The sequence below is a fragment of the Pan troglodytes genome, chromosome 4 (assembly GCF_028858775.2).
Source record: "Pan troglodytes isolate AG18354 chromosome 4, NHGRI_mPanTro3-v2.0_pri, whole genome shotgun sequence".
Lineage (NCBI taxonomy): Eukaryota > Metazoa > Chordata > Mammalia > Primates > Hominidae > Pan > Pan troglodytes.
In genome coordinates, this window is record NC_072402.2 from 151,377,560 (window position 1) to 151,401,650 (window position 24,091).

The 24,091-nt window shown below is 42.5% G+C and overlaps 1 protein-coding gene across 14 annotated transcripts in view; it reads left to right on the plus strand.

Moving 5' to 3' along the window:
- GRIA1 (glutamate ionotropic receptor AMPA type subunit 1) overlaps positions 1-24,091 on the plus strand; it is a 343,495-nt gene that overhangs the window by 209,928 nt on the left and 109,476 nt on the right. For all 14 annotated transcript variants that reach the window (XM_063811598.1, XM_054684728.2, XM_054684729.2 and 11 more), the window contains 3 exons: positions 4,301-4,411; positions 5,123-5,329; positions 9,722-10,092. In XM_063811598.1, coding sequence (XP_063667668.1) covers positions 4,301-4,411; positions 5,123-5,329; positions 9,722-10,092 — 689 coding nt within the window. The remainder of the gene's footprint in view (positions 1-4,300; positions 4,412-5,122; positions 5,330-9,721; positions 10,093-24,091) is intronic.

Here is a 24,091-nt window from a genome sequence, read left to right on the forward strand (position 1 = left end):
CCCCAATCTTTATCAACTACTAACTCTGATTTACTTTTAGAAAGAATCAAAATTCCTGCATATCCTCAGTAGAGAATCAAAGTGCTGTATTATAATCCAACCATTTCCCAAAGAAAGGAAAATTTGCTCTAATCTCCAAAGTGCAATGTCTGTTCAAAAATCTTTGCCAGCTTTCTTTTCATCAAACTGTGGAACCAGATTTCTCAGTCTACTAGTTTACATGAGGCATAGGCATGAGGCTGAGTATCACTCAGCCCACTGACCCTGGCAATATTATGTTTTAGCTCCCTACAAAAGAGTTAGAATTAAAATAGGTTTGTTTACAATTTCTAACTATTCTACTAGCTTTTGATATGAAAGTACCTAGCATATAAGCCAAGCTATACCATATTTTTTTAGAGATCCCAATTTAACAATAGTGCTAAAATTAATAAGTAGTGCTAGCTTTGAAGGACAACTATCCTTAAAAATTAAGGTATCTTTCTAAGCCATATACATCTGGCTTACACAGATTCATCTTGCTTTTTTTTCCTATCTTGTATGAAAACCTTGGGATTTTACGGCAGTTTTATAATTTTTAAACCACATACCCTGAACATTCTATACATAAAGAAGGGTTATATTGTCAAGTGAATTTCAAAATGCTCTATAATGCATGCTTCTTTTGCAGATAATGTTCAACAGCAAATTGAAAACAGAAATGTCTTGTAGTATAGAAACCTGTTAACCTTCAACTAGGCACTACCCTAATGAATATCATTTTTTAGCTTACTGACAATATGAACTGTACACTATGCTAATTGTTTTACATGCATTAACTAATGTAGTTCTCATAGCAGCCCATGAGGCAGGTACCATTGTTACATCCACTCTACAGATCAAGGACTGAGGACCACAGAGGTCAGGTAACTTGCTCAAGCTGATAGTTGGTAATTAGGAAAGCCTAGCTTTTAAACAAGGTCTGGCCTGAGGCCAGAGACCAAGATCTTGACCACTGGGCTCCCTCATTTTTAAAATAATACATCTTAATACTCAGTGGCTTTTAGAGGAATTGGTTGCATGTCAAAGGAAGCAACTTCCTTTCTACTGATGGTTGTGCAGTTTGAGTAGGAATATTTAAACCTGTGGACTAATTGTGAAGAAGGAAGAAGAAAGACAGGAAGGAAAGGAGGAAGAATAGGAGGAAGGAAGGGAGAAAGGATGGATGACAGGGAAGAAAATGAACAAGAAGGAGGAGAAAGGGAAAAGAAAAAAAAAACCTTAGCACCATCTATGAGGGGATAAATCATATTTGACAGATATTTTCCCAGGTTTGTATTGATTTTATTAAATAATCTTACCTTTGAGGTCCACAAGACCTGGGTTCTATGTTCTGCCACTAATCTACTATATAACCTATTGTTTTGTTAGATCATTTAATCTCCCTAAGCCTAAGTTTTCCTATCTGTAAAGCAGAGAAAATAATCCTAAGCCTGCCTGCACTATCGGCATAGTGTAAAGATGTTATAAAAGTACTGTGGAGATTTAAAAAACAAAACAATACCAAAGGAGAAAACTTTACATCATAATATACTACCAGAGTGCTTTTAAACATCTATTTTTCAGCTAGAAGGCTCCTTGCGAAAGGCAACTCTTGCGGGGAATCCCAATAGGTGAAATAGATAAAAAGCAGAGCTGATCATTAGAGCAAGGATGAGGAAGCCAGAGCTCTCTCCTCTTCACTGCCCCTCACCACCTTCCATGAGCGGTGAAAGGCCCCACAAGTCTCTTAGGGTTCCCTAGAACACAGTCCTTGCAAAAGCGAGGGAACTGAGACCACACTGTCTTGAGCAAATTCTGTGGTCTCTGCGCCTCTGCTTCTCCCTGTGAAAAAGGAAAAAGTTGGACAAAATGATTCTTCAGTCCCCTTCCAGTTCTGACATTCTAGAAACGTGAGTTTCTGGTTCTTCTGTCATTAGAAAGCAATGTCTCCTTCCACCTTGACTAACAGCATCCCTCACAGGGAACATGGTACACATGCCTGCACTGAGGGTAAGCCTCCATGCAGTATCCTGAGAGACATGCTCCCCGTCAGACCTCCGAGCTCTCTCAGCATCGATAGGGTGCACCATGTCCATGCTGGGTCACTGCTGCCTGGATGCATTCATTCTGTCCACAAACATTTCCTGAGCTGCTTCTCTGGGAAAAGATGTTCTAGACTAAGACAGGAACTCTGGAACAAGTATGTTTATTTCAGTCTTGTCCATAAGAAACTCATAGCACCATGGAGAGATGGGGACAGACACACAAACAGCTAGACCCAGTGTTCTAATGGGAACGTACACAAGGTACTCAGGGTTGTGTCTGGCATGCAGGGGGCACGGCCCTGGAGTTGGTCTCCCTGGCTCATATCCTGGCTCCACGGCTACCCTGTGGCCTTGGGAAAGTTACTTCACTTTCCACGTCTCGCTTTCTGCATACTTAAAATTGAAAGGATAATTAACTACCCACTTCGCAGGTTTTGTGAGGATGAAAGGAGTTAAAACATAAAAAGCACTTTAAAAAGTCCCTGAAATGCAAGCATTCAGTAAATGATAACTAATATGATTTCAAGTCCAGAGCCCAATCCCTTCTTAGGAAGAACAGCATAGTGGCTAAATGCAGCCTCTGGAGAGAGATTGTCAGGGTTCCAGGACAAGCTCAACCACTTTGCAGCTACTTCACCTCGGGCAAGTTAACACACTCCCACAGGCCAGACGAAATGGCATGAAAACTGTTGAACACTTAGCCTCTGACATAGCAAGAGCATCATTAGTGCTGGCAATTATTGTTGTTAATGGCTGCGAGATTACAGGAAAAACTATTTCCAACTGAAGGAACTGGGAAAGACATGAAGGTGAAGGTGACATTTCAGCTGACCATTTGGCAAGTGCCTCAGTTTTTGTGAGCCTATGCTGAGTTCTGGCTGTTGATAGACCTGTTCATCCCAATGCATATGCACTTCTAGTTCTCTTTCCTTTTTCCTTTGTATCTAGAGCCAGCAGAATGATCACAGAACAAAACACAATTGTCTAAAGCAAATAGAGATTAGAGACAGAGATAAAGAGAGATAAGTATAGGAGGTATAGCTTTAGGGTGTGTATGTGTGTGTGTGTGTGTGTATTAGTCAAGTCATTCTACTGTTTCCAAACTTTCAATGATCCCCTGTTGCCTTGAGGTGTAGTCTACACTGCTTAGCCTGGCCTTCAAAGCCATCTGCTACCTATACCCAGATACCTACTGCCCTTTTGGGCTAACTCTATCTTCCACCCAGGACCCACAGAACTTAAACATCTGGGCAGATTCCTGTCTTCATATCTTGGCTCATATTCTCCCTAACCTGAAAGGTTTTGGTCCAGACCATTCATCTCTCATGATCATAAGCCCTGATTCCTCCTGTTGCATTTTTCCCTGTGTAAGATCCCACACTTGGCTTTTGCTTCTCTGAACTCCTTAGGCCCACTCACTTGTCACTTCTGCGGCCATGTCATGTCTTCCCATGGTAGACCAGAGGCGTTCTCAGAGCAAGCCCTATCTCTCAGACTTCTTTGCATCTCGTCAACCCTGCCTGACAACAAGCAACACTAATGTTTTAGCTCAGAGCCTTGTGCACAATAGCAGTTCAATTAATATTTCTTGAAAGACCTTGGAAAATGAATTAGTATAAATAACCTACTCAAATTTGAAAAATTAATATTGTTAACCATAATTTTTAGGCACTCCTATATATTCAATATTGTAATAGTTTATACTTGGAGACAGAAGAAATTTTTAAAAATAAAGGATAAACAACCATCATAGGAAGTTAAGTCTAGATGGAAAAATACAGTTAACCTAAAAATAAAGTAAAAGAATATAATGTTTAAATCATATGATTCCAACTATAGTTCAGAATGAGTTCACTGAAGTGCAGGGTTAGTAGACGTGGGGGAAAGAGGGGTTTGGCCCTGTGAACAACTGCAGGGAATTAAATCCCATGGTCCTGGCTTGCATTGTACAAAACAGACTGGCTGTGTAAACAGTTAAGCCCTTATCCCTCAGAGGTGGCAATTTCCAAACTGAACCAATTATTGTGGGGATTTTCCCTGGGAGCAAAATTGGGGGCACCTGAAAAGCACTGTGCTTCTTATTATTTCTGTTTACCAATATTTTAGAGCTCGGTGTGTCCAATTCTTCATGAGCTCCTTACTTGCCTGTCTCTGGTATTGACTGGGTGACCCAGAGCAGGCCAGTTCAGAGGAGGCTGGCCCACCTGACACCTCCACTCTCTTCTCATTAACAGATTGGTTACTGGAATGAAGATGATAAGTTTGTCCCTGCAGCCACCGATGCCCAAGCTGGGGGCGATAATTCAAGTGTTCAGAACAGAACATACATCGTCACAACAATCCTCGTGAGTACTCAGTCCTTCATCAAGGTTACTTGGGATTCAAGCTAGGCCAGCACAAGGGTTTTCCACCAGGACTGAAAGCTGGCCTTTCTTCTTGCCAAAACTGTGTAATAGATAAAAGCAGCAAGTCGAAAAGGGAATGTCCTGAAAATGAGAGGCTCTGAGTTTTCACTCTGTATCTCTTAGTTTCACTGTCTCATCCTTTGTACCCTTGGGTAACTTACTTACTTTCTCTTGAGCCAGCTTTCCCATATTTAAAACATAAGAATGACACTAAATTGTGCTGGTTTTCATCTGTCCTCCCTCAGTAGAAGCTATTTTCAAAGAAAGTCCAATACATAAAGTAGCTGTAAGTGAAGATGCTGTAATTTTCAGTGACTGATCATGAGAAACCTGGAGCCTGTTTAGGGTCTATTTCTCCTTCAAGATGACCCCAGAGGTATTTCCAAAAAAATACAAAATATCCTGGAACATAATTTGAAAAGCTGTATGCCATATCTCAGTGATAAAACATTCTTATTTTAACAAAGTTTGCTTCCTTAACACAAGAAGCTTGTAATGGGGTAGGGAGTGAAGACATTTAGGAAGTGAATTGAGGGGCTAGAGAGCCTTCCCCAGTGTTAACCAAACGTGATATTATGCTATGCCAAAGTCCTCCCTACCCATGGGTGAACCCATAACCCACATTCTGCTATCTCCCCATTTCTCTTCCAGGAAGATCCTTATGTGATGCTCAAGAAGAACGCCAATCAGTTTGAGGGCAATGACCGTTACGAGGGCTACTGTGTAGAGCTGGCGGCAGAGATTGCCAAGCACGTGGGCTACTCCTACCGTCTGGAGATTGTCAGTGATGGAAAATATGGAGCCCGAGACCCTGACACGAAGGCCTGGAATGGCATGGTGGGAGAGCTGGTCTATGGAGTAAGTTCACTGCAGGGCGGGAAATTAGAGGGCAGAGGCAGAGGGTTTGACAGGAAATCATTTGGTGGTTGGGTGGCCCTGCCCACAGATGTCTATGAAACCCTGTAATTGAGTGTTGTTGCTGCTGAACAGATGAGTCATCCAAAATCCAATTTCTTCAGACACTCTTTGTTCAGGTTACTGGTCCCAGGTCCCTCAATCCCACTCAGAGTCTTGTGACGTCAGTTGATTGTTGTCCAACACAGGTGACAGCATAGCTCCAAGATCAATTTTCTTGAGGCAGACTGCTGAGTTGTCTACACAAAGTCACTTGTGGCTCTCTCAGTATCAGTTTCTTCTCTGATATTAAATGCATCTGGAGCCAACCTAACTTTCTAGTTACTTGCCTCTCTAGTTTCATGCTCTCTCATGAAATTTCCAATTCAGTCAAACGCCCCTTAATTACTCTGTTCCCTAGAGTGCTCCCTTCCACTCTCCACCCCTAAGATCCTACTCCTTCAAGACCTATATCAAATAATACTTTTTTCAGGGTGTGTTTCTTTCTTTCTTCTCATAATAGGTATGAATGTGCCTTTTAATTGTTCTCGCCTTCCCCTATAGAATTTAGTTGCTGGTTTTTTTAATGGTTTACCCTGCCTTATATAACGGTTACCTGTGTAACAGGGGTAGGTCTATTCTATCTTTATAGTGCTCACCACACTTGAAATAACTCCATGCACAATTGCTATGAGGACACTGAGGCCCTCTAGGTTAGATAATTTGGCAAAGGAAACACAGCTAGTGAAAGCAGAGTCAGAACATGCAGCTCTGGCTTTTGTACTCCACACTGGGACATACTGCCTCTGTAGAAATCCCACCATCCAAATGCTAGGCGGTAAAACCAATATTAACTGAGAGAACAGCAAATGTCTGCATTTGCAGATGCCATATGCTGCAAATGAAGTTTCTGCTCCTCACATGGTATATCTTGGTGCCTCCTTCACAGCTGTCTTTACTGTCTGTCCTTTGTCTTGGTAAAGCAGAAAGAGAGTGAGCTTTGCAGACAGACACCTGGATTTGAGTTCCAACTCTGCCAACTTGCTGGCCCCATGACTTCTCCGGGGCCACCCCTGTGAAACAAGGAACGTGAATTCTTTACCACAGGCTGTGATGGGGAATATTCATTTATGCAGGGCCTGGCTCAGAGCAGATCTCCATTTCTGATAGTTTTATTCACTTTATGCTTTTTTCTACCACATGAAAACTATATGCTGTTTTCCCAGGATAGTTTCTAGACATCACGTATTTTGTTTTGGGATCTGCTAGGTCAGTGATTCTAGAGGTGTGGTCTTTGGACCAATAGCATTAGCACCACCTGGGAACCTATTAGAAATGCAGATGTTCACATCTCACCCCAGGCCCACTGAATCTAGAAACTCTGGCGTGTGTGTCTTTAAAAGCCCTCCTGGTGATTCTGCTGCACACTCAAGTTTGAGAGCCATTGTCCTAAGATGTCAGTTTAAGAAAATAATTTTGACTGCTCACATTTCACAGTACTCTCATGTATTTTGAATTATCTTGACCCTCACAAAACAAGCCTGTGAAATTGGTGAAACAAGAATTATTATGCCTGTTTTTAAAATGAGGAAATTGACATCCAAAAAGACAACTGTTTCATTTGAGGCTACACAATCAGCCAGTTGCAGAGAAGAGCAGCCAGGTCTGAGATCCGCTGTGCCCTCCACTACCCAGTGAAGCTCCAGTGAGAACCTCAGTTATTGGTGGTGGAAATCAACTTCTGAGGCCTCTCAGTCGATATTAACCAAGCTAAAATACTACTGCTTTTCACAAACCACCTTCCCTCTCTAGATATGAGTTTCTTATCTGTAAAATGAAGTAGTTGAACTTAGCATCTCCCAGTATGTGTGTATCTTACATACATGGGTACCTCTTGATGCTTAAGAAGATGAATGACCCATGGCCAAATAGTTTTGGAAATGCCACATTCTACTTACTCCTCTTGGAAATTCTCAGTGCATTGTGGTCATCTAAAGGTTCTGGGAAGTTCTGACCCAAGCATGTTTATTTTTATGTTATTTTCATGTTATTAACCATCCTTCCAGAAATAATGTTCTATTGAACAAATTTTTGAACTACAAAATGAACTAAGCTTTAGGACAATACGGAACAGGTCGGGTATGGTGGCTCACACCTGTAATCCCAGCACTTTGGGAGGCTAAGGCAGGCAGATCACTTGAGGCCAGGAGTTTGAGACCAGCTTGGCCAACATGGCGAAACCTCTACTAAAAATACAAAAATTAGCTGGGCATTGTGGCACATCCCTGTAATCCCAGCTACTCAGGAGGCTGAGGCATGAGCATTGCTTGAACCCAGGAGACAGAGGTTGCAGAGCCAAGATCACACCACTGCACTCCAGCCTGGGGAACAGGGCAAGACCCTGTCTCAAAAAAAAAAAAAAGGCAATATGGATCAATGATTTCCAGTCTATGATCTCTTATTAAATCACATTAGGAAGCATCCAACAAATCCATGCAATATCATTTACCCCTTTCAGAGCTGGTCTTCATCCACCTCCCTTCTGGATAACTTGTGGTCAATCCCTCCAAGTCATTTCCATTACTTGTCTCCCCCATTCTTTTTCTGTTGGTTTACAAACAAAAAAGTAAATACCTTCTCCCCTGTACTGTCTTGTATTTGTAAAAATTACCAAGATTTATGCAGTGGGTATTAGGGGAAAAAACAGAATTGCTATGAAATTTACACCTGACTTCACGTTAATTAATGGAAAGTTTCTTTCTACAAGTGAAAACTTAATTCATCCTGAAGCCAGGATTTCTATTCCACTTAAAGCACCTTCTCAAAAATCCCAGACAATGAAAGTAACCAGAGGAAATCTCTAAGCAACAGCCAGCTGGTGGGTGGTCAGCACCCTGACCTGCACAGCATCTGTCACCAGCTTCACATCTGGGCTGTTGTACAGCATAAGAGAAAGCCATTTGCCTTGAACAGACCTGCATAGGCATGTCTCTCATCTCAGAAATGAATGCTATGGCATCTCTCCATGGAAATCCTCTTAGGTTTCCAGGATCTCTTGATCTCAGGCCAACAGGAGCAGTGGCTTTCTGTTGAGTAGATGCCAGTGCTTCTGCCATTGGAGAGAGGTAGGAAAGACAGGAGAACAAGGCATGGTTGGTGATTCCATGTGCTGGGTGCCTAAGGATGAATATTTCTTGCAACCTTTTTATGTTTATCTGCATGCTGGATTTGAAATTTAAAAACTGTATTATATATGTATTTCTTAGACTTCTTCCTGAAGAAGAAAATGACTGCAATACTACTTTACCTTTTCATCACAGGCTATTATTCCCATGGTTCCCTCCTCCTGGAATGCTGTTCCATGCCAGAGCAACCTGTCAAAGTCCTACCCCTCTTTCAATGCCAACTTTATATGCCACCTCTTCCAAGATGCAGTCCCCTATCTCTGCAGCCAGAATGAATCCCTCCCTGGTCTCTGGCAGTACTCTGTATATCTTGGATAACACATACCCCTTCCACCTTGTAGATTGGAAAATTGTTTGTGTGTTTCAATGTCTCCTAATTTGTAATTTCCTGAGGGTGGGGACCATAGTCTACCTACAACTTTCAGCCTGCAGATTGCACATAGTAAGTGTTCAATAAATATTGAGTTAAATTGACCTTTACTCAGGACTATCTTGGTTGCAGGAAAAAGAAACCCAATTCAAACTGACTTAGGCAAACTGACGCATTGTCTCATGTTCTTGGATTCCTCTGTGTCAATACAGAGGGATGTATTGACACAGATTCCGAGGGAATCCAGGGTAAGCCCTGAATTTACAGTTGCCTGAATTATGACATAAGGGGTCATCCTCTGCATCTCTCAGGACTAATTCTCACTAAACCCATTTGAGTCCTATGTCATCCCTGAATGGATGATTCTGGCCAGGGTAGTGGGGTACATGGATTGACTGGGACCTGGGTCACCTGCTTCCCCATGTAGCCAGAGTGATCAGACCCATTCCAACCTGCAGGATTGAGAGTGGGGCAAGAATGGTTCTCCTGCCAGAGGAAGGGAGTGGGGCTGCTGAGCAGGCAAAAACAACAGATACCACAACAGCTTCCTTCTTGTAGTATGAGGAAGATGCCTCTAACATTTAGAACAGTCAAATAACTAGAAAATCTCTTGTAAGATATTGAGCTGACCATCCATTCATCAAAAATATTTTATAGAGTAGGAGGGGTTGGACTTCAAAGGTTCTTTCCCACTCTCATATCCTTTAAGACACAAAAGAATAGTCACAATAAGAAGAAAAACAAGAGAATGAAAAGGGTTGCTGAGCTCACCTGCATTTTTTTTTTTTTTTTTCTTTTCAGAGAGCAGATGTGGCTGTGGCTCCCTTAACTATCACTTTGGTCCGGGAAGAAGTTATAGATTTCTCCAAACCATTTATGAGTTTGGGGATCTCCATCATGATTAAAAAACCACAGAAATCCAAGCCGGGTGTCTTCTCCTTCCTTGATCCTTTGGCTTATGAGATTTGGATGTGCATTGTTTTTGCCTACATTGGAGTGAGCGTTGTCCTCTTCCTGGTCAGCCGCTTCAGTCCCTATGAATGGCACAGTGAAGAGTTTGAGGAAGGACGGGACCAGACAACCAGTGACCAGTCCAATGAGTTTGGGATATTCAACAGTTTGTGGTTCTCCCTGGGAGCCTTCATGCAGCAAGGATGTGACATTTCTCCCAGGTCAGTCAGCTCTTCTCAATCCCTTTGCCTAATGCTATGGTTTTGTTTGTTTGTTTTTTTGTTTGTTTGTTTATTTTTTAAATACTGAAAAGTAAAGAGATGAATTATTTCAGACCACTGTATTCAGTTTTTCAACTATTCTTTACAATCAACTGTCCATTGCACGCTGTGGATTATCTGGATCATCCTGTAGCTGGGCCATCTCTGTCTGCTGTCTGGGTTGATGTGCTCTGTCAAGGTTAATAGGCATAATTATGACCGATGCGTTGTAGCTGAAAGGTACATAGGAAAGAAGGGAGCATTGTGTGGTACAACTAACACTTATGGAGCACCTACCAAATGCCAAGCAAGGTTCTGAGTCCTGTACATGCCTTATCTCATTGAGTCCTTACAGGAACATAAGGTGGTACTCCCATCATGTCTCTTTTTACAAATGAGGAACCACAGAAATGTTGAATATCTTGCCAATGTTACACAGCTAGTAGGCAAGTGAGTTGAGATTCAGAATGCTGTCCTTTCCTACTTCTGCATGGTGGGAAGAGCACTGGATTATGAGTAAGTTCTAGCACTGGTTCTAGCACATGGGCCCTTTATGCGGCCCTCAGAAAGTCACCTCACCCTAGTAGATGTTGGCGTCTTCATCTTAAAGAGAAAAAACTTCTCCTTTTCTTTGGTTCTGAGAAAGACTCTGGAAATAATCTAGTTCCAGTGATGATGGAAATTTGTTTCTTGTGATTAAAAGGTGGAATTTCAGGCCAGGCGTGGTGGCTCACGCCTGTAATCCTAGCACTTTGGGAGGCCAAGGCAGGTGGATTACTTGAGATCAGGAGTTCGAGACCAGCCTGGCCAACATGGTGAAACCCTGTCTCTACTAAAAATAAAAAATAATAAAACAATAATAATAATAAATTAGCTGGATGTGGTGGCAGGTGCCCGTAATTCCAGCTATTTCAGGAGGTTGAGGTAGGAGGGTCACTTGAACCCGGGAGGCAGAGGTTGCAGTGAGGCAAGATCATGCCACTGCACTCCAGCCTGGGTGACAGAGTGAGACTCTGTCTTAAAAAAAAAAAGAAGAAAAAAATGGAATTTCTCAGAGGTGCCTCAGATATCACATTGAAAGCACTCGGGTAACCAAATCAGTGGGATTTTAGCCCCCCACATGGAATCAGAATGGCTCCATTTTTGTCTGTTTTATATATTGGACTTGTGAACACAATTTATTTTGGAAAAAAAAAGTGACTGAAGCTAAGAAAAGGGAAAGGGTGGACAGGAGATGGGGGTGAGGAAGGTAGGAAAGCTGCCAATCTAGACCAAGTCCACATTTACTGACCTCCTGTTCTTCTGACTACATTCTGGATGTGCATGCCACAATTCCCCACCAATTTGCCTGATAAATAAGCACTGACTCTATTTCCTTTTACAGTTGCTTAATGTCTATGAACTCTTTTTCCAGTAGGCACTCTCTTAGATTACCAAATTTCAAAAGCCTACAGGGAGTCATGGCTCAGAATTTGGCCTCCATGGATAGATCTGGAGGCATAAGTGCATAATATCAAGGTCTCATAGACATGTGCTGGAGGCATCTTTACCACCTATCTACGTTTTGCATTTCATTGTCAAGGAGGACCAATATTCCTAAGCGGCAATGGAGTAAATTCTTTCTAACAAGCTTCCCTCAGGACTTATTTGGCCTGCTGTATAACTTAGAAAGTCTCATCGTTCATTATAATCTTGTTTTTCTTTAAATAAGAAGACAGTGGGGGGTGGGGGGCGCGTGGGAGAGGAGGTGTGAGACTGGCTGCTTGGCCAATACTGGCAAACACATGGTGAAGAGTAGAGAGAACCAAGCAGGGGAAGGGCTTGCTTAAAAATAAATCAGGCCCATGGATAAACAGTGGGAAGAAACAATTCCTAACTAGTCAGTATAATGTAGGGCCATCACAACATGCAGGTGTCAGAGAAGACCCACGAACTTGTTTTTTCTCCTTTATTTCCTTCATCAGTGAGCATCTCATCTTTTCACAGAACCTTTATGCTGTGATCTCAGGGTGTGTTTTCTTTCTCCCCACTATTCCTCCAGGGGTTTCAATCTTGTGGTCCATAAACTGAATCTTCTGTCAGACAGGTTTTTGTTTAATCTGTACAGAATTTGGCAATGGTTATCCAAAACTGAGTGGTAGCTTCCCTCTTGAACAGGTCCGCGCATTCACGGTTCACCCCAGCCCCAACCTGACCTTCTTTGTTCCTGTGTTACTCAGCTGGCCCCAGAGGGTGTTTGAGTTTGTGACCTCTGGCTGCAAGAGGATTTTCAAACTATGCTTTCTGGACTTCTGAGGGTTCCACTAGGGTATCATAGGAGTTGACATTGAGGTGAAGAGGAGACTGAACAACATATACAGCCTCCCTCCTCCCTGATTTTCATAAAACAACTCTACTCTATGCCTCTTTTTCATTAATAAAATGGAAATAATAGTTTCTACCTCAAATCTTGTTGGAAAGTTTAGAAGTATGTATAGATCCTATAACACAGTACCCAGCCTTCACACAGGAAGCGCTATAACTGGATGCTTTTTTTATTATGTTAATTGATTTTTTTTAACTTGGATTTTGTCTAAACTTCACTGGAAGAAACGATGCCACTGTTCACACTGATTTGAAAGCCTAATACCTTCTTCTCGAGAAGTCCATTAACAAAGCAGAAATAGCCAGTGGTTTACGCCAGAGACCAGGCACATCTGGATTCCTAAGACTCCTCCTCATAGGAACTGGGAGGAAGGGTTGGTGACTTTGGCTGAAAGGTCTGACAGACACAAGAGTGAACTGCCAAAGGAAGTTAGAACTTTGATCCACTTGAGATGGACTTTTTTAAATCAAGCCAACCTTGGTTAATCCCAGAGTTTAGGAGCCTGTAAAATCTCCCTTGAGAGTGAGAATGTATTAAAATGTTTCTTGGAAATATATGTAGAAGAGAAGAGACATATACTTCATCTTACCTTGAACCAGACAAAAACACAAGGATGCTAAGACAATGATCAAAGTTAGGGACTAAGAAGACAATGAAAAACGTCAGTAGAAACTTTTGTTGTCATTGTTGTTTATATATTTCCTGATGAAGTCAGTAAGTTTCATGACCTTCTGATATGCACAGCACTATGTTAGACACTCTGGGTGCTGCAGTAGAAGGGGCTTTTAAAGCTGACATTCATCAAACATCCTTCCAAATGAGCTTCAATTAACTGATCTTGCTGCTTATTTAAAGAAAATGTCATAAACCCTTCCTAGTTTAGTATTTGGGGAAATCAATTTCATCTGAATTGCATATATCTGCACTTATCCACAAGTAGCTTTAACTCTTTCTAATCTCTTCAAAGTTGATGTTAATGTCTAGTAACCAAAACCAACAAAATGTAGCTAAGTGTAATTGTCTGCAAATAACATCAAAACCTGACCATAGTAATATGGTAAAGACAAAGATAACCCAGTAAAGAGGGTTATCTTTCTCACATATAAGAAAAGTGGTAGCAGGTAGTGGCTTGTGGTGAAATCCAGATTGGCCGTTCTGTAAATTATCTTGGCCTTTTCTTCTTGTTCATAAGATGGCAGTTCCCAAATATTGTGTCCATGTTCAAACAGCATGAAGGAAAAAAAGAGTTGCCTTCTATTTCTGTCTTTTTGGATCAGAAGAACAAAAGCTTAACAAAATACTCTCCACCCCACACAGATGTCTGCTTCTTTCTCATTGGTCAGGACAGTGGCCATGATTATTTCTAGTGGCAAGAGAGGCTGAGAAGGCAAGAATTTAGGTTTTCCAACCTCTAGAGTAGGCAGGGTAGGAATCGATATTGAGGGAATCAACTGGCAGTATTGGCCACTGTGCCTAAAATCAATGTTTTCTGCACTGGCACCATGAATAGATAGAAATAATCCAGAATTAGCACAGTCAATGGTGTATGCCAGAGAATGCTACTGAAATGCTTTAAAGACTCCTCCACCCACCCTTTGAAATGTATATTCAATAAATTGGTTTTGTATAACCCATTTTAACAGTGAAAGTTAAAAATCACTTCAGCTATGATCACAGATTACAATTTATTTTTTTAATTAGGTTGATGGTGAGATTAAAAAGGGACCCATGAATTTACTTTTAAGCCTGCTTCTTGTTCAAAAAAAAACAACTTTTTTTTTAACTCAGTCACCCCGGCTGGAGTGTAGTGGTGCAGTCTCAGCTCACTGCAGCCTTGACCTTCTGGGCTCAAGCCATCCTCCCACCTCAGCCTCCTGAGTAGCTGGGACTACAGGCACAAGCCTCCACGCCCAGCTAATTTTTGTATTTTTTGTATAGTTGAGGTTTCCTTATGCTGCCCAGGTTGGTCTTGAACTCCTGAACCCAAGTGATCTGCCTACCTTGGCCTCCTGAAGTGCTGGGATTACAGACATGAGCCACTGTGCCCAGCCCAAAGACCTATTTTTAACAGATATTTTAGATTTTGAGGAGTATGTTAAAGAAGGAATAAAAATCATCACAGACAAAATTTATCTTTAGTTCCTTCAACTTTCATTTCTGGTCCATTTCCCCATATGTGTGGTCAAGATCATTCATTTATTCAACAGATATTGCTAGCTGCCTACGACATGCAGGGTATGGTTCTAAGTGCTGAGGATATGAAGATATATTGGTGATGGAGTGTGGAGGGCAGGAGCCTTTGCTTCAAGGAGCTGGCAGTATAGTGATATGAGAGACATTAAACAAATTATCGTGAATGTGTAAGCTGGGATGTGCTATGAATAAAATGAACCTGCTGTTGCAATAGATAATACAAGAAGTGGAATTAAACAAGCCTTACTTAGAGTGTTCTGAGAAGGTTTCTCTGAGGAGCTGATGGGTAAGAATGAGCTAGACTTGTATAAAGCTAAGAGACATAAATAGCCATATGCAAAGGTTCTCAGGTGAAAAAGAGTTTAGTGCTCTCAAGGACTGGAGGAGTGACAAGCATGTCTGGCTTACAGTGAATCAAGAGAACAGGGGTTTGAGATAAGATTGGAGGAAGAGGCAGAAGCCTGTGCAGGGCTCTGTGGTCACATTTTAAATTTGATGTTTTATTTTAAATGCAATGGAAGACCATTGGAGGGTTTTAAGCAAGGGAAGGATTGATTTGCATGCTAAAATACCACTCTGGGGAGCTATGAGGAAAATGAATTAGGGCAGAGAAGAGTCCAGAGTGGAAGCAGAGGGACCAAACAAGAGTCTCTCACAGCCATCCTGAGGAAATTACAGTGATGGAAATTATAATGATGGTCATCGACATGGATTTATGGTTCACTCTGAGACTAGAATTGACAGGACTTGCTGATGGATTGGATCTATGAGGACGAGGAGGGGGAGGAATCAAGGGTGAGTCCAAGAGGGAGGAAGCATTTGGAAAACAGGGAACCACAGTTCCAGGGACTATTAGCTCTGGGCAGGATCAATAGGATGCTCTAGTCTACCCACCCCATGTTACACATGAGGAAACTGAGGCCAGAGAGGGAGGGAAAGACATTTTATCTAAGATCACCCAGGCGATACCTATGGCTGATTGGTGCCCAATCCAATGCTACCCTACTGTGCAGTCTCAGCCCGAGGCTCCATTGCCTTCAAATGAACTGAGAGTGAGCTTCTTCAGCTTATTACACCCATGGCCCCACTTTCCCAATGGCTTCTCCATGGCATCAATATTTTCCTGGGTTCAGGTGACCTTAGTAAGAGAATGAGAGGAGGTTAGAGGGTGCTAGGAGAATGGAGGAAAATGGGAAATTATGACTTTAGCTTTCAGAATTCTCTCTTTTATTCTTGATCATAGACTGAATTGGAATGTGTAATAATTGTCTCCACCTGGTGGAGATAATTACTCTCAGGAGAAGAAGTCTAAGGCGGGGGGAGTGATGGTGCTTTGGAGGTCTCCTGGAGCCTGATATTATAACCTCCTCCCTCCACTAATTTATTTATTTATTTATTTTTTCCACGACCGAGTTTTGCTCTGTTGCCCAGAGCTGGAGTGCAATGCCATGATCTCGGTTCACTGTAACCTCCACCTCCCGGGTTCAAGCAATTCTCATGCCTCAGCCTCCCCAGTAGCTGGCATTACAGGCATGTGCCACCATGCCCAGCTAATTGTTGTATTTTTAGTAGAGATGGGGTTTCACCATGTTGGCCAGGCTGGTCTTGAACGCCTGACCTTGCGATCTGCCCACCTCGGCCTCCCAAAGTGCAGGGATTACAGGCGTGAGCCACTGTGCCCAGCCTTGTTGAGGGCCTTTTAACTGACTCATGGTAGGAAGATGGTGGCCAATGAGGACAGCCCAAGCCAATAACCAATGATAGCCTGACCTTTGCATTCACACACAAGTTTCATAGTAACCAGTATGCCTCTGGCACTGAGAGTCTATGAGAAACCTTCCTCTTTTCCCTCTTTCCACCTCCTGCTCTCTGTCCTCCCATCCCAGCAAGAGCTGTGCAAATCCATTTCTCTTGCTCTTCTTGATGTCACTGGAGTATTGTGGGGAAGAGAAAGAGCCTGAGAGTAAATATTGAGGCAAGTTGATGAAGGCAGCCTGAAATTGTCAAACATTTCTCATTTTGAAAATGCAAACGTCATTTAGGCCACAGGTTCATTTCTACAAGGAACAGTGTCACAAAGATGTGTCAAAAATGATGAGCAGGAAATGTGCGATAGCTAATCTGGGTCTTGAGACTAGGCATGGGGGTTTCTGCTGGGACCCTCTGCGTCAGAATTACCTGGGATGTTTGTCCAAATGCAGGTTCTCAGACTTCATTTCCGCTCTCTAGAATTTGAAACTCTGCAGTTGGAGAGAAAGTTCTACATGTTTCACAAGCCTCCCCACCCACTTCTGCCCCAGGGCTGATGGGATTAAAGTTTGGAAGTCATTGAACTAGGGTGCTGCCCAGAGAAGTCAGCTTAAAAGTACAGAAAGCAAGGCCCATACGGCAGCTGGAAATGATGCTGAGTCAAAAGCATTGAGTTTGATATTGAGTCAAAAGCCGTAAACATGGAGCCCAGGGTCTGCCAGCTCACTACCCTATAGTATGTTACTTGCTGGGTTAGCGAGGCCCTTGGCACAGGGGTGTTGACTGTGGCCTTCAAAGCAGGGGCCTGGCTGTCCTGATGACCCTGCCTTCTGCAGGCCAAGCCAGCAAGAGGAACTTACCAAGGGTTTCACCGGCATGTTTCACCGGCATGTTTCACCGGCGTATTTCACCTTGACAGTTTTTTCCTCTCCATTAGCAAGCAACACCAACACAAAGGGACTGGCCCAGGTGAGGTGATTCTGCAGTCATGGCAGGTGTGAAGTGTGCATGGACTGTGTGGGGGTGGCCCCCATCATGGGAGATAGGGTGTGGAACTCCAGATCAATGGCTCCTACTTTTTCCATTTTAATCTTCTGCTACCTGATGGTGAGACCCAGAACCAGGTTCTGCTACTGAGCAGTTTTACAGACCTTTGAGAAGAAAAGTAGAAGTTTCACAAGCTCCAAAGGCAGCATGGAAATGTTAAAATGAGTGCAGTGACAGGAGAATAAAAGCCTTCACTGGATATGCAAATGAAACCATCATTTTCTGTGTCTCAGCCTGCAGTTCTGGCCATCAGCAAGGGGGAAGCATAATTGCTGTCTCTAGATTGTTCTGGAAGTTTATACTTTGAACAGTTTAATTGACGGAGAGATTTTTTTTCTCCAAAATTACAATAGGAAAATTTTCAGAAAGTTTTTCACAGAGCTGAAAGGGATATTGAGGACCAATTATTCATTTATTTATTCATTAAGTGTTTCTTTAGCAACTGTTATTTAACAAACATTGTTCAAGGTACTGTGAGAGACATCACAGAACATAGCAGACAAAAGCTCCTACTCTCCTGGAGCTTGTATTCCAGAGAGAAGAGGCAGGCAATAAATAAAATAAAAGTGTGATTAACATGGCCATCCCAATTCGATAGGTGAGGATTCTGGGTGACAGGGAGAGGAAGGGACATAGCCAAAATCACACAGATAATTAGTGTAAGTTCAATAGCATAGGAGTGGAAGTCAGCCGGGGGCTGTGGTGAACGGCACATGCATGTGTCAGCTAGAGAGGATAGCTCCCCCTCGGCTCTGGATAGTCATTGCCATGGGAACTCCATGCAGACCAAACAAAAGCATGCCTAGATTCAGCTTGTATGCCACCAGTTTGAGAGCTCTAAAAGAATGGTGAGGAATAAAACAACCACCGTATGTACTTACTGCATTTAGACACACTTGGAATATCTTATTTATATATACATTTTTAAGGGTATTTTTCTCCTTTTCCCCTCCATTTTTGATTCCAAGCATGAAATCTGATTGCTGTATTTTTCTTTCCTTTCATATACTTTGGAAAATCCAGACCATAAATGGTGGCTGCACTAAAAGAAAGATGGTCCCTAAATTCCTGTATCCAGAGAAACCTATTTATGGCTAGCTACATCTTCGTAGGTTCTGCATTTTCCCAGAGACGACCTCTTGTTTTTCTTTTAAACCCTCACTGGATATATGGCATCTGTGACCAAGAAACCGAGTTGTTCACCTGCAAAGAAGTATTGAGCTCTAGACAGAAAAAAATGAAAGCATAACTAATTGAATTGACGAGGAAAGTATGCTGAAACCCCTATGGGGAGCCTGATGGTTTTGAATATGAGTTAGGTACCACCATCCAACCGTGGTGAATGAATCATTTTTGCTACACCACTTACATATGCTTTTACCTCTAGCTATGTCCAACGGAGATAATAGGTGAATTAAGTCCAAGACACCCAGCAGAAAATAAATGGTGTCAAGAACACTAATAGAAACCACAAACCTAGCTGATGACAGTCACTGTTTGCATCTAGTGGCTGAAGGAGAAACCGCCTCAAAATAAGGAGGCACATTGCCTGCTAAAGCAGAGTGGAGTCCCACCCAAAGGCAGAAGTAGGACCAGCTGTTGTCACAAGGGATGGAGGAGGTGGTAAAGGAATTTAAAAAGAAGCTCAATCTCAGCTACTACTAACCCACTGGATGAGTCACTTTCTCTCTGTGTGTCTCACTTTTTCCTCTGCAAAATGGAAGTAAGATGGTCTCTAGTATGTCCCTAGCTCCCCACCTAAGGCTCACCTCCTTATGATTTCCAGCTTAGCCAAGGCTCCAACCAAGCCAAGTTGTGCTTCATTCTGTCTCCCAGCTCCATGCTCCCATTATGCCTTTATTGTTCCCTCTGCTTGGAGTGACTTTTCCCACCTTTCCTGCTCAACTCCTTCCCCATTTGCAAATGTTGCCTTCTCACTCTCCCCCAACCACCTCCAATTACTCCTCTGAATCTGTGATTTACAGTCATAGTTATAAGCTTGAACTCTGCAGCAGGGCCGGCTGGGATTGAATTCTGACTCTACTACCTACTAGCTGTGTGAGCTTTAGAAAATAACTTTCCTACATCCAGTTTCCACTTCTGGAAAATAGGAAAAAAAATAAGACCTACCTCAAATGAGATATTTTGAGGATTAAATGATGAGATTCATGGAAAACATTTGCCTTGCACAGGGGTGACACACTGTAAATGCTGTTGTTATTGCTGCTGTTGCCATTGTTGCTGTCACCTACACCTCTCTGAGGGCATCTTAAATCTTCAACCCTGCACTATAGTTACCATGTCTGTTTCTTATTGAGACTGGTAGACTCATTTCTACAACTTATTCAAAACCTGACATGAGGGGTTGTATGTTCTAAATACTCAACATATGTTTGTTGAATGTCCATCTTCACAATAGCTAAGGACTCTGTCCTGTTTTTCATTTAATCAAGAGAAAATCGGCTAATAGGGAGAATTTCCAGCTGTCACTAACTACCTGTGTAACACAGGGCAACTCAGTCCTGGTCCCTGAATGGATTTGGAGAAGAAGTGGGAAGAATTGGAGATAAAGAAATTAAAAGGAACCAGAAAATAAAGTTACCTTGTCATCCTAATGTTGCCAGCTACCCCACTATTCAGGAAAGCTCTGATCTCTTTGCTGGAAAAATAGTAGCAAAAATTTCTTTCTTTCATGTGTTGTACCTACTATGTGTCAGGTACTCTGACAAGTGTTAGATCATGTTACTGCTAATCTTCTTGAAAACTCTGCCTGGTATATCAACACCATTTTGTGATGAGAAAACTGGGGCTCAGAGAAATTAATTCACTTGCATGTGGGTACCCAGCAGGGCTGAGATTATAACCTGTGTCTGTCTGATTCTAATACCCATGATTTATCCTTGACACACAGCTGTCTTCCAAGACCAGCAATCTTCTGAAAGTCCCTTAGGGGTCCCCAGGGATTGTTATAATTTTTTAAAAAGTGGGAGACATCCTTTTTCCTTTATAGGATTCCCTAACTCTGGTTTTTTTAATGGGCCTTGCTTTGAATTTTTATTCAATTTTTATTATTCCTAAGAGTATCTTTGTCTTTAAGAGCCATCTCCTGAGGGAGCAGAGGCGAGCACCCAGGAGAACATTTTGCCCCCACCAAGATTAGGTGCAGCCTGCTCAGCTGGAGTGAGGGAGATGGTGAGACAGAAATATGAGCAAAAATGTAACTGGTGCCACTTTGGAAAGTCAGCTTCAGCTGGGAAGGGACTGTGGGACATTCCATAGTCACAGCCAAAGCTGGAGAGGGCATGTTGTTAACTGTAGCACTTTAAGTAGGAAGGATAAATGGGGAGAAAATGAGGAAATAGAGTCAGAAGTGACCTTACAATTGTGACTGTGAGAGAGATCTGGAATCTATTTATCCTATGGGTAAATTCCATTTGTCCTATAGAAATGATAGTGCAAATGTGATAAGATGTGTGCATAAGGACATTCATTTCACTGTTTTAAAAAGCAGGAGATGGCTTAGTGTCCATCAGTAGAAAGCTGGTGAAAGAAATGCCAGCCCATCATTCCAAAGGAACAGGAAGCAGCTGTTGAGGAGGATGAACAATAATGGTTGTGCTACGCCGTAGAGATCTTCAGGGTCACAGAACTGGGAAGTCGTGGGTTATGGTCTTGCTGATCCAAATTACAGGCTCTTTTCACTGCCCCATGCTGCCTCCCTGGAACACAGGAACTAGGGAAATGTATAACCAAGGGTTGCACAAAACCCTTTGTTACACGTACTTCATAGAATCAGTGCTAGAGTTCTTCTATGAAAGGAAAAATTCGTGTGGGCTAAGGTGAACAGAGACTTCTGGGAAGCAATGAATGGTGCCTTGAAAGATGAAATAAGATTTTTCCACAGAAGCAAAGAGAAATAAGGAGGGAATCCCTGCTGGGGGATGATCGTGAGCAAGCGCACTAAGGCGGATAGGGAGACACGTAAGGGAGGGAGCCAATACCAATGAATACCTAGAAGGAATCTTGATTGACAGGTACCATAGCTCAGCAAGGTGGGTTGAGCCATGCTACCTGTCAATCAAGATCCTTCCTAGGTATTCATTGGCCAAGGGCTCAGAGCTCACCAAGTTTAATGATAAACCCAATACCATGACTTTTGGGGCCCTGTACCCTGCTATGAGGCTATTCAAGTGTCACCTTAGAAACACACAGAGTGTAAAATAGGTAATGTTGGACCACTTCTTCAGCTGCCATCAGGAAGAGCTCTAGGAAGTAGCTCTCAACTTCCTGTGGAGCATCTTTGTTGATTGGTGTTAAGACTTAGTCCACCATGCATGGAACTTTGCCAGCCACATTCTAACTTCTGGGATTCAAAGGGTCCTGGCTGGGCACTTGGGGGAACCCACTGGCCACCGCTGCTGCCAGGTTATTATTTATCTTTATCTCCTGAGCAGCAGGTAGAAGAGGCTGTTAGAAAAATGTCTTCCTGGCTGGGGACCCCCCTGAGATTCATTTTCTCTTTCACGTCTCATTTTGGGAATGGAAAAAAAATCAATAGAGAGGGAGTTTGCTTTATTTTGGTTCTGGCTATTGCAGGCATGTATTTCTACAGATACAAGAAAGGAGTCATCACTCCGATGTTTTAAATTGAGCACCACCTGGGATCTAAACCTTGCATTAGGCACAAGGCTAACTAAGCATTACGGCAGATTTAAAGAAGCAAGAAGTGAGTTCAGACCTCTAAGTTTGCGACACAGTAGAAGAACCAAGGTATTCAAGGAGAAAAATAGATAATAAAGCAGAACATGCTTTTGAATAATTCCCAAAAGTGGGGTTAATTAATAGTCAATAGGTAAAGAAGAGAGAAAGATCACTGAGGACTAAAATGATCTGGGCTGGCTTATGGAAAAGGAGAAACTTGGGCTGGTCCCAAGGGATTAAGCAAGACTTACAGGAGGAATTACAGGTAAGACAAAGGCGTCGGCGGGACGAGTCAAGCAAAGAAGGAGAGATGACTGTGTTTTGAGGCCAAGGATCCCATTATTCAGACAAACCTGGGTTTGGATCCTAGCTCCAGCAGCTACTAAGCTTTCAGACTTGAACCAGTAAGTTAACCATTGAGTCTCAGTTTCCTCAAATTTGAAAAAAGGTCCATTCATACCAATATCACAGAATCATTATGAGAATACATGAGCAAACAGAGACCTAGTACCTAGCACATACCAGAGCCTCAAAAATCTTGATTTTCTTTCCCTTCCATTATGTTAATCACCTCACTTCCTTCCCACCCTATCCCTGGTCCCCCACCAATCATTTATTCCCTGCTAAGAGCTTTCTGAGACTCACTGACAGGCATCTCCTTATCTGGCTGTGCTGCTGGCCCACCTCCGGCCAGAGGAAAGTCCAGAGGCTATTTCCAGCAGGAGGAGGAAGGCTGCCAGATGCAGTGTTATGACTGGAGGATATTGGCAGCATCACTCATCCCATCCCAGTGTTATTTCTCAGCTCAGTTATTGGATAGGAACTGAATCCATGCACCTGCCCACTTTGCTAGTGTTACTCATTTCTCTGGCAGTGACCCTTCCCTGCCAAACCAGACTGTCCACAAGTCCGTTCCTGCTCTCCTGAGCACCTGGTTTTGTTTCTTTGAGGTCAGCATTAGGTTCATTTTTCTTTACATCTCAAGAGTGATGGATATTGGCTTTGCAGGAATTGTAAATATGCAGGGCTTTCTCAACAGAGCAGCTAAGAGCGTGGGCTCTGGAGTTAGGCCTGGGCTTAGTTCTGCCTCTTACACTAATTTTCTTTGTGATTCTGGGCAACTAGGTTTTCATGTCAGAGCCTCTACCACTATTGCTGTATAACAAACCACTCCAAACTCATGACAAAAAATAACAGTTATTTTATTAAGATCATGGATTTCATGGGTCAGGAAATTTGGAAAGGGGCACCATGGATGACTTGTCTCTGCTTGTATCTGGAGCCTTCAATGGAAAATCTAGAAGACTGTGGATAACTTGACAGCTGGGGGAAGGAATTATCTGAGGGCTTACTCCCTCCTTTACGTGTCTGGCAGCCGAGGCTTTTGGCCTGAATACCTACACGTGCCCTCTCCTGGCTCCTCTGTGGGCTTCCTCACAGCACAATGGCTGGGTTCCAAGAACAAGTGTCCCAAAAAGAAGCAGGCAGAAGCTGTATCACCTTTCATAACCTACCCGCAAAAATGACATAGTGTGACTTCTGCCATTGTCACAACCCCAACCAGATTAAAAGAGAAGGAACATAGATTCCACCTTTCAGTAAGAGAAGGGTCAGCATCGCATTGTAAGAAGGTGTGGAATGGAGGGGGTGGGGGTATTGTGACCATCTTTGGAAAATACAATCTGCCATACTTTATATATAAAATAAGGATTATATATTGTGGAATCATTATGAAGATCGAATGGAATAAGGTATTTAAAGGGCTTAGCATGGTGCTGACATGTAATAAGTGCTCAATAAAAGGCATGTGCTCTCTCTCTCCAAGTAGAGGACTATATGGCATTTATAGTCAGTGATTATTAGTATTCCATGTAGTCAGTGTTTATTAATTTTTTGTGTCCACAA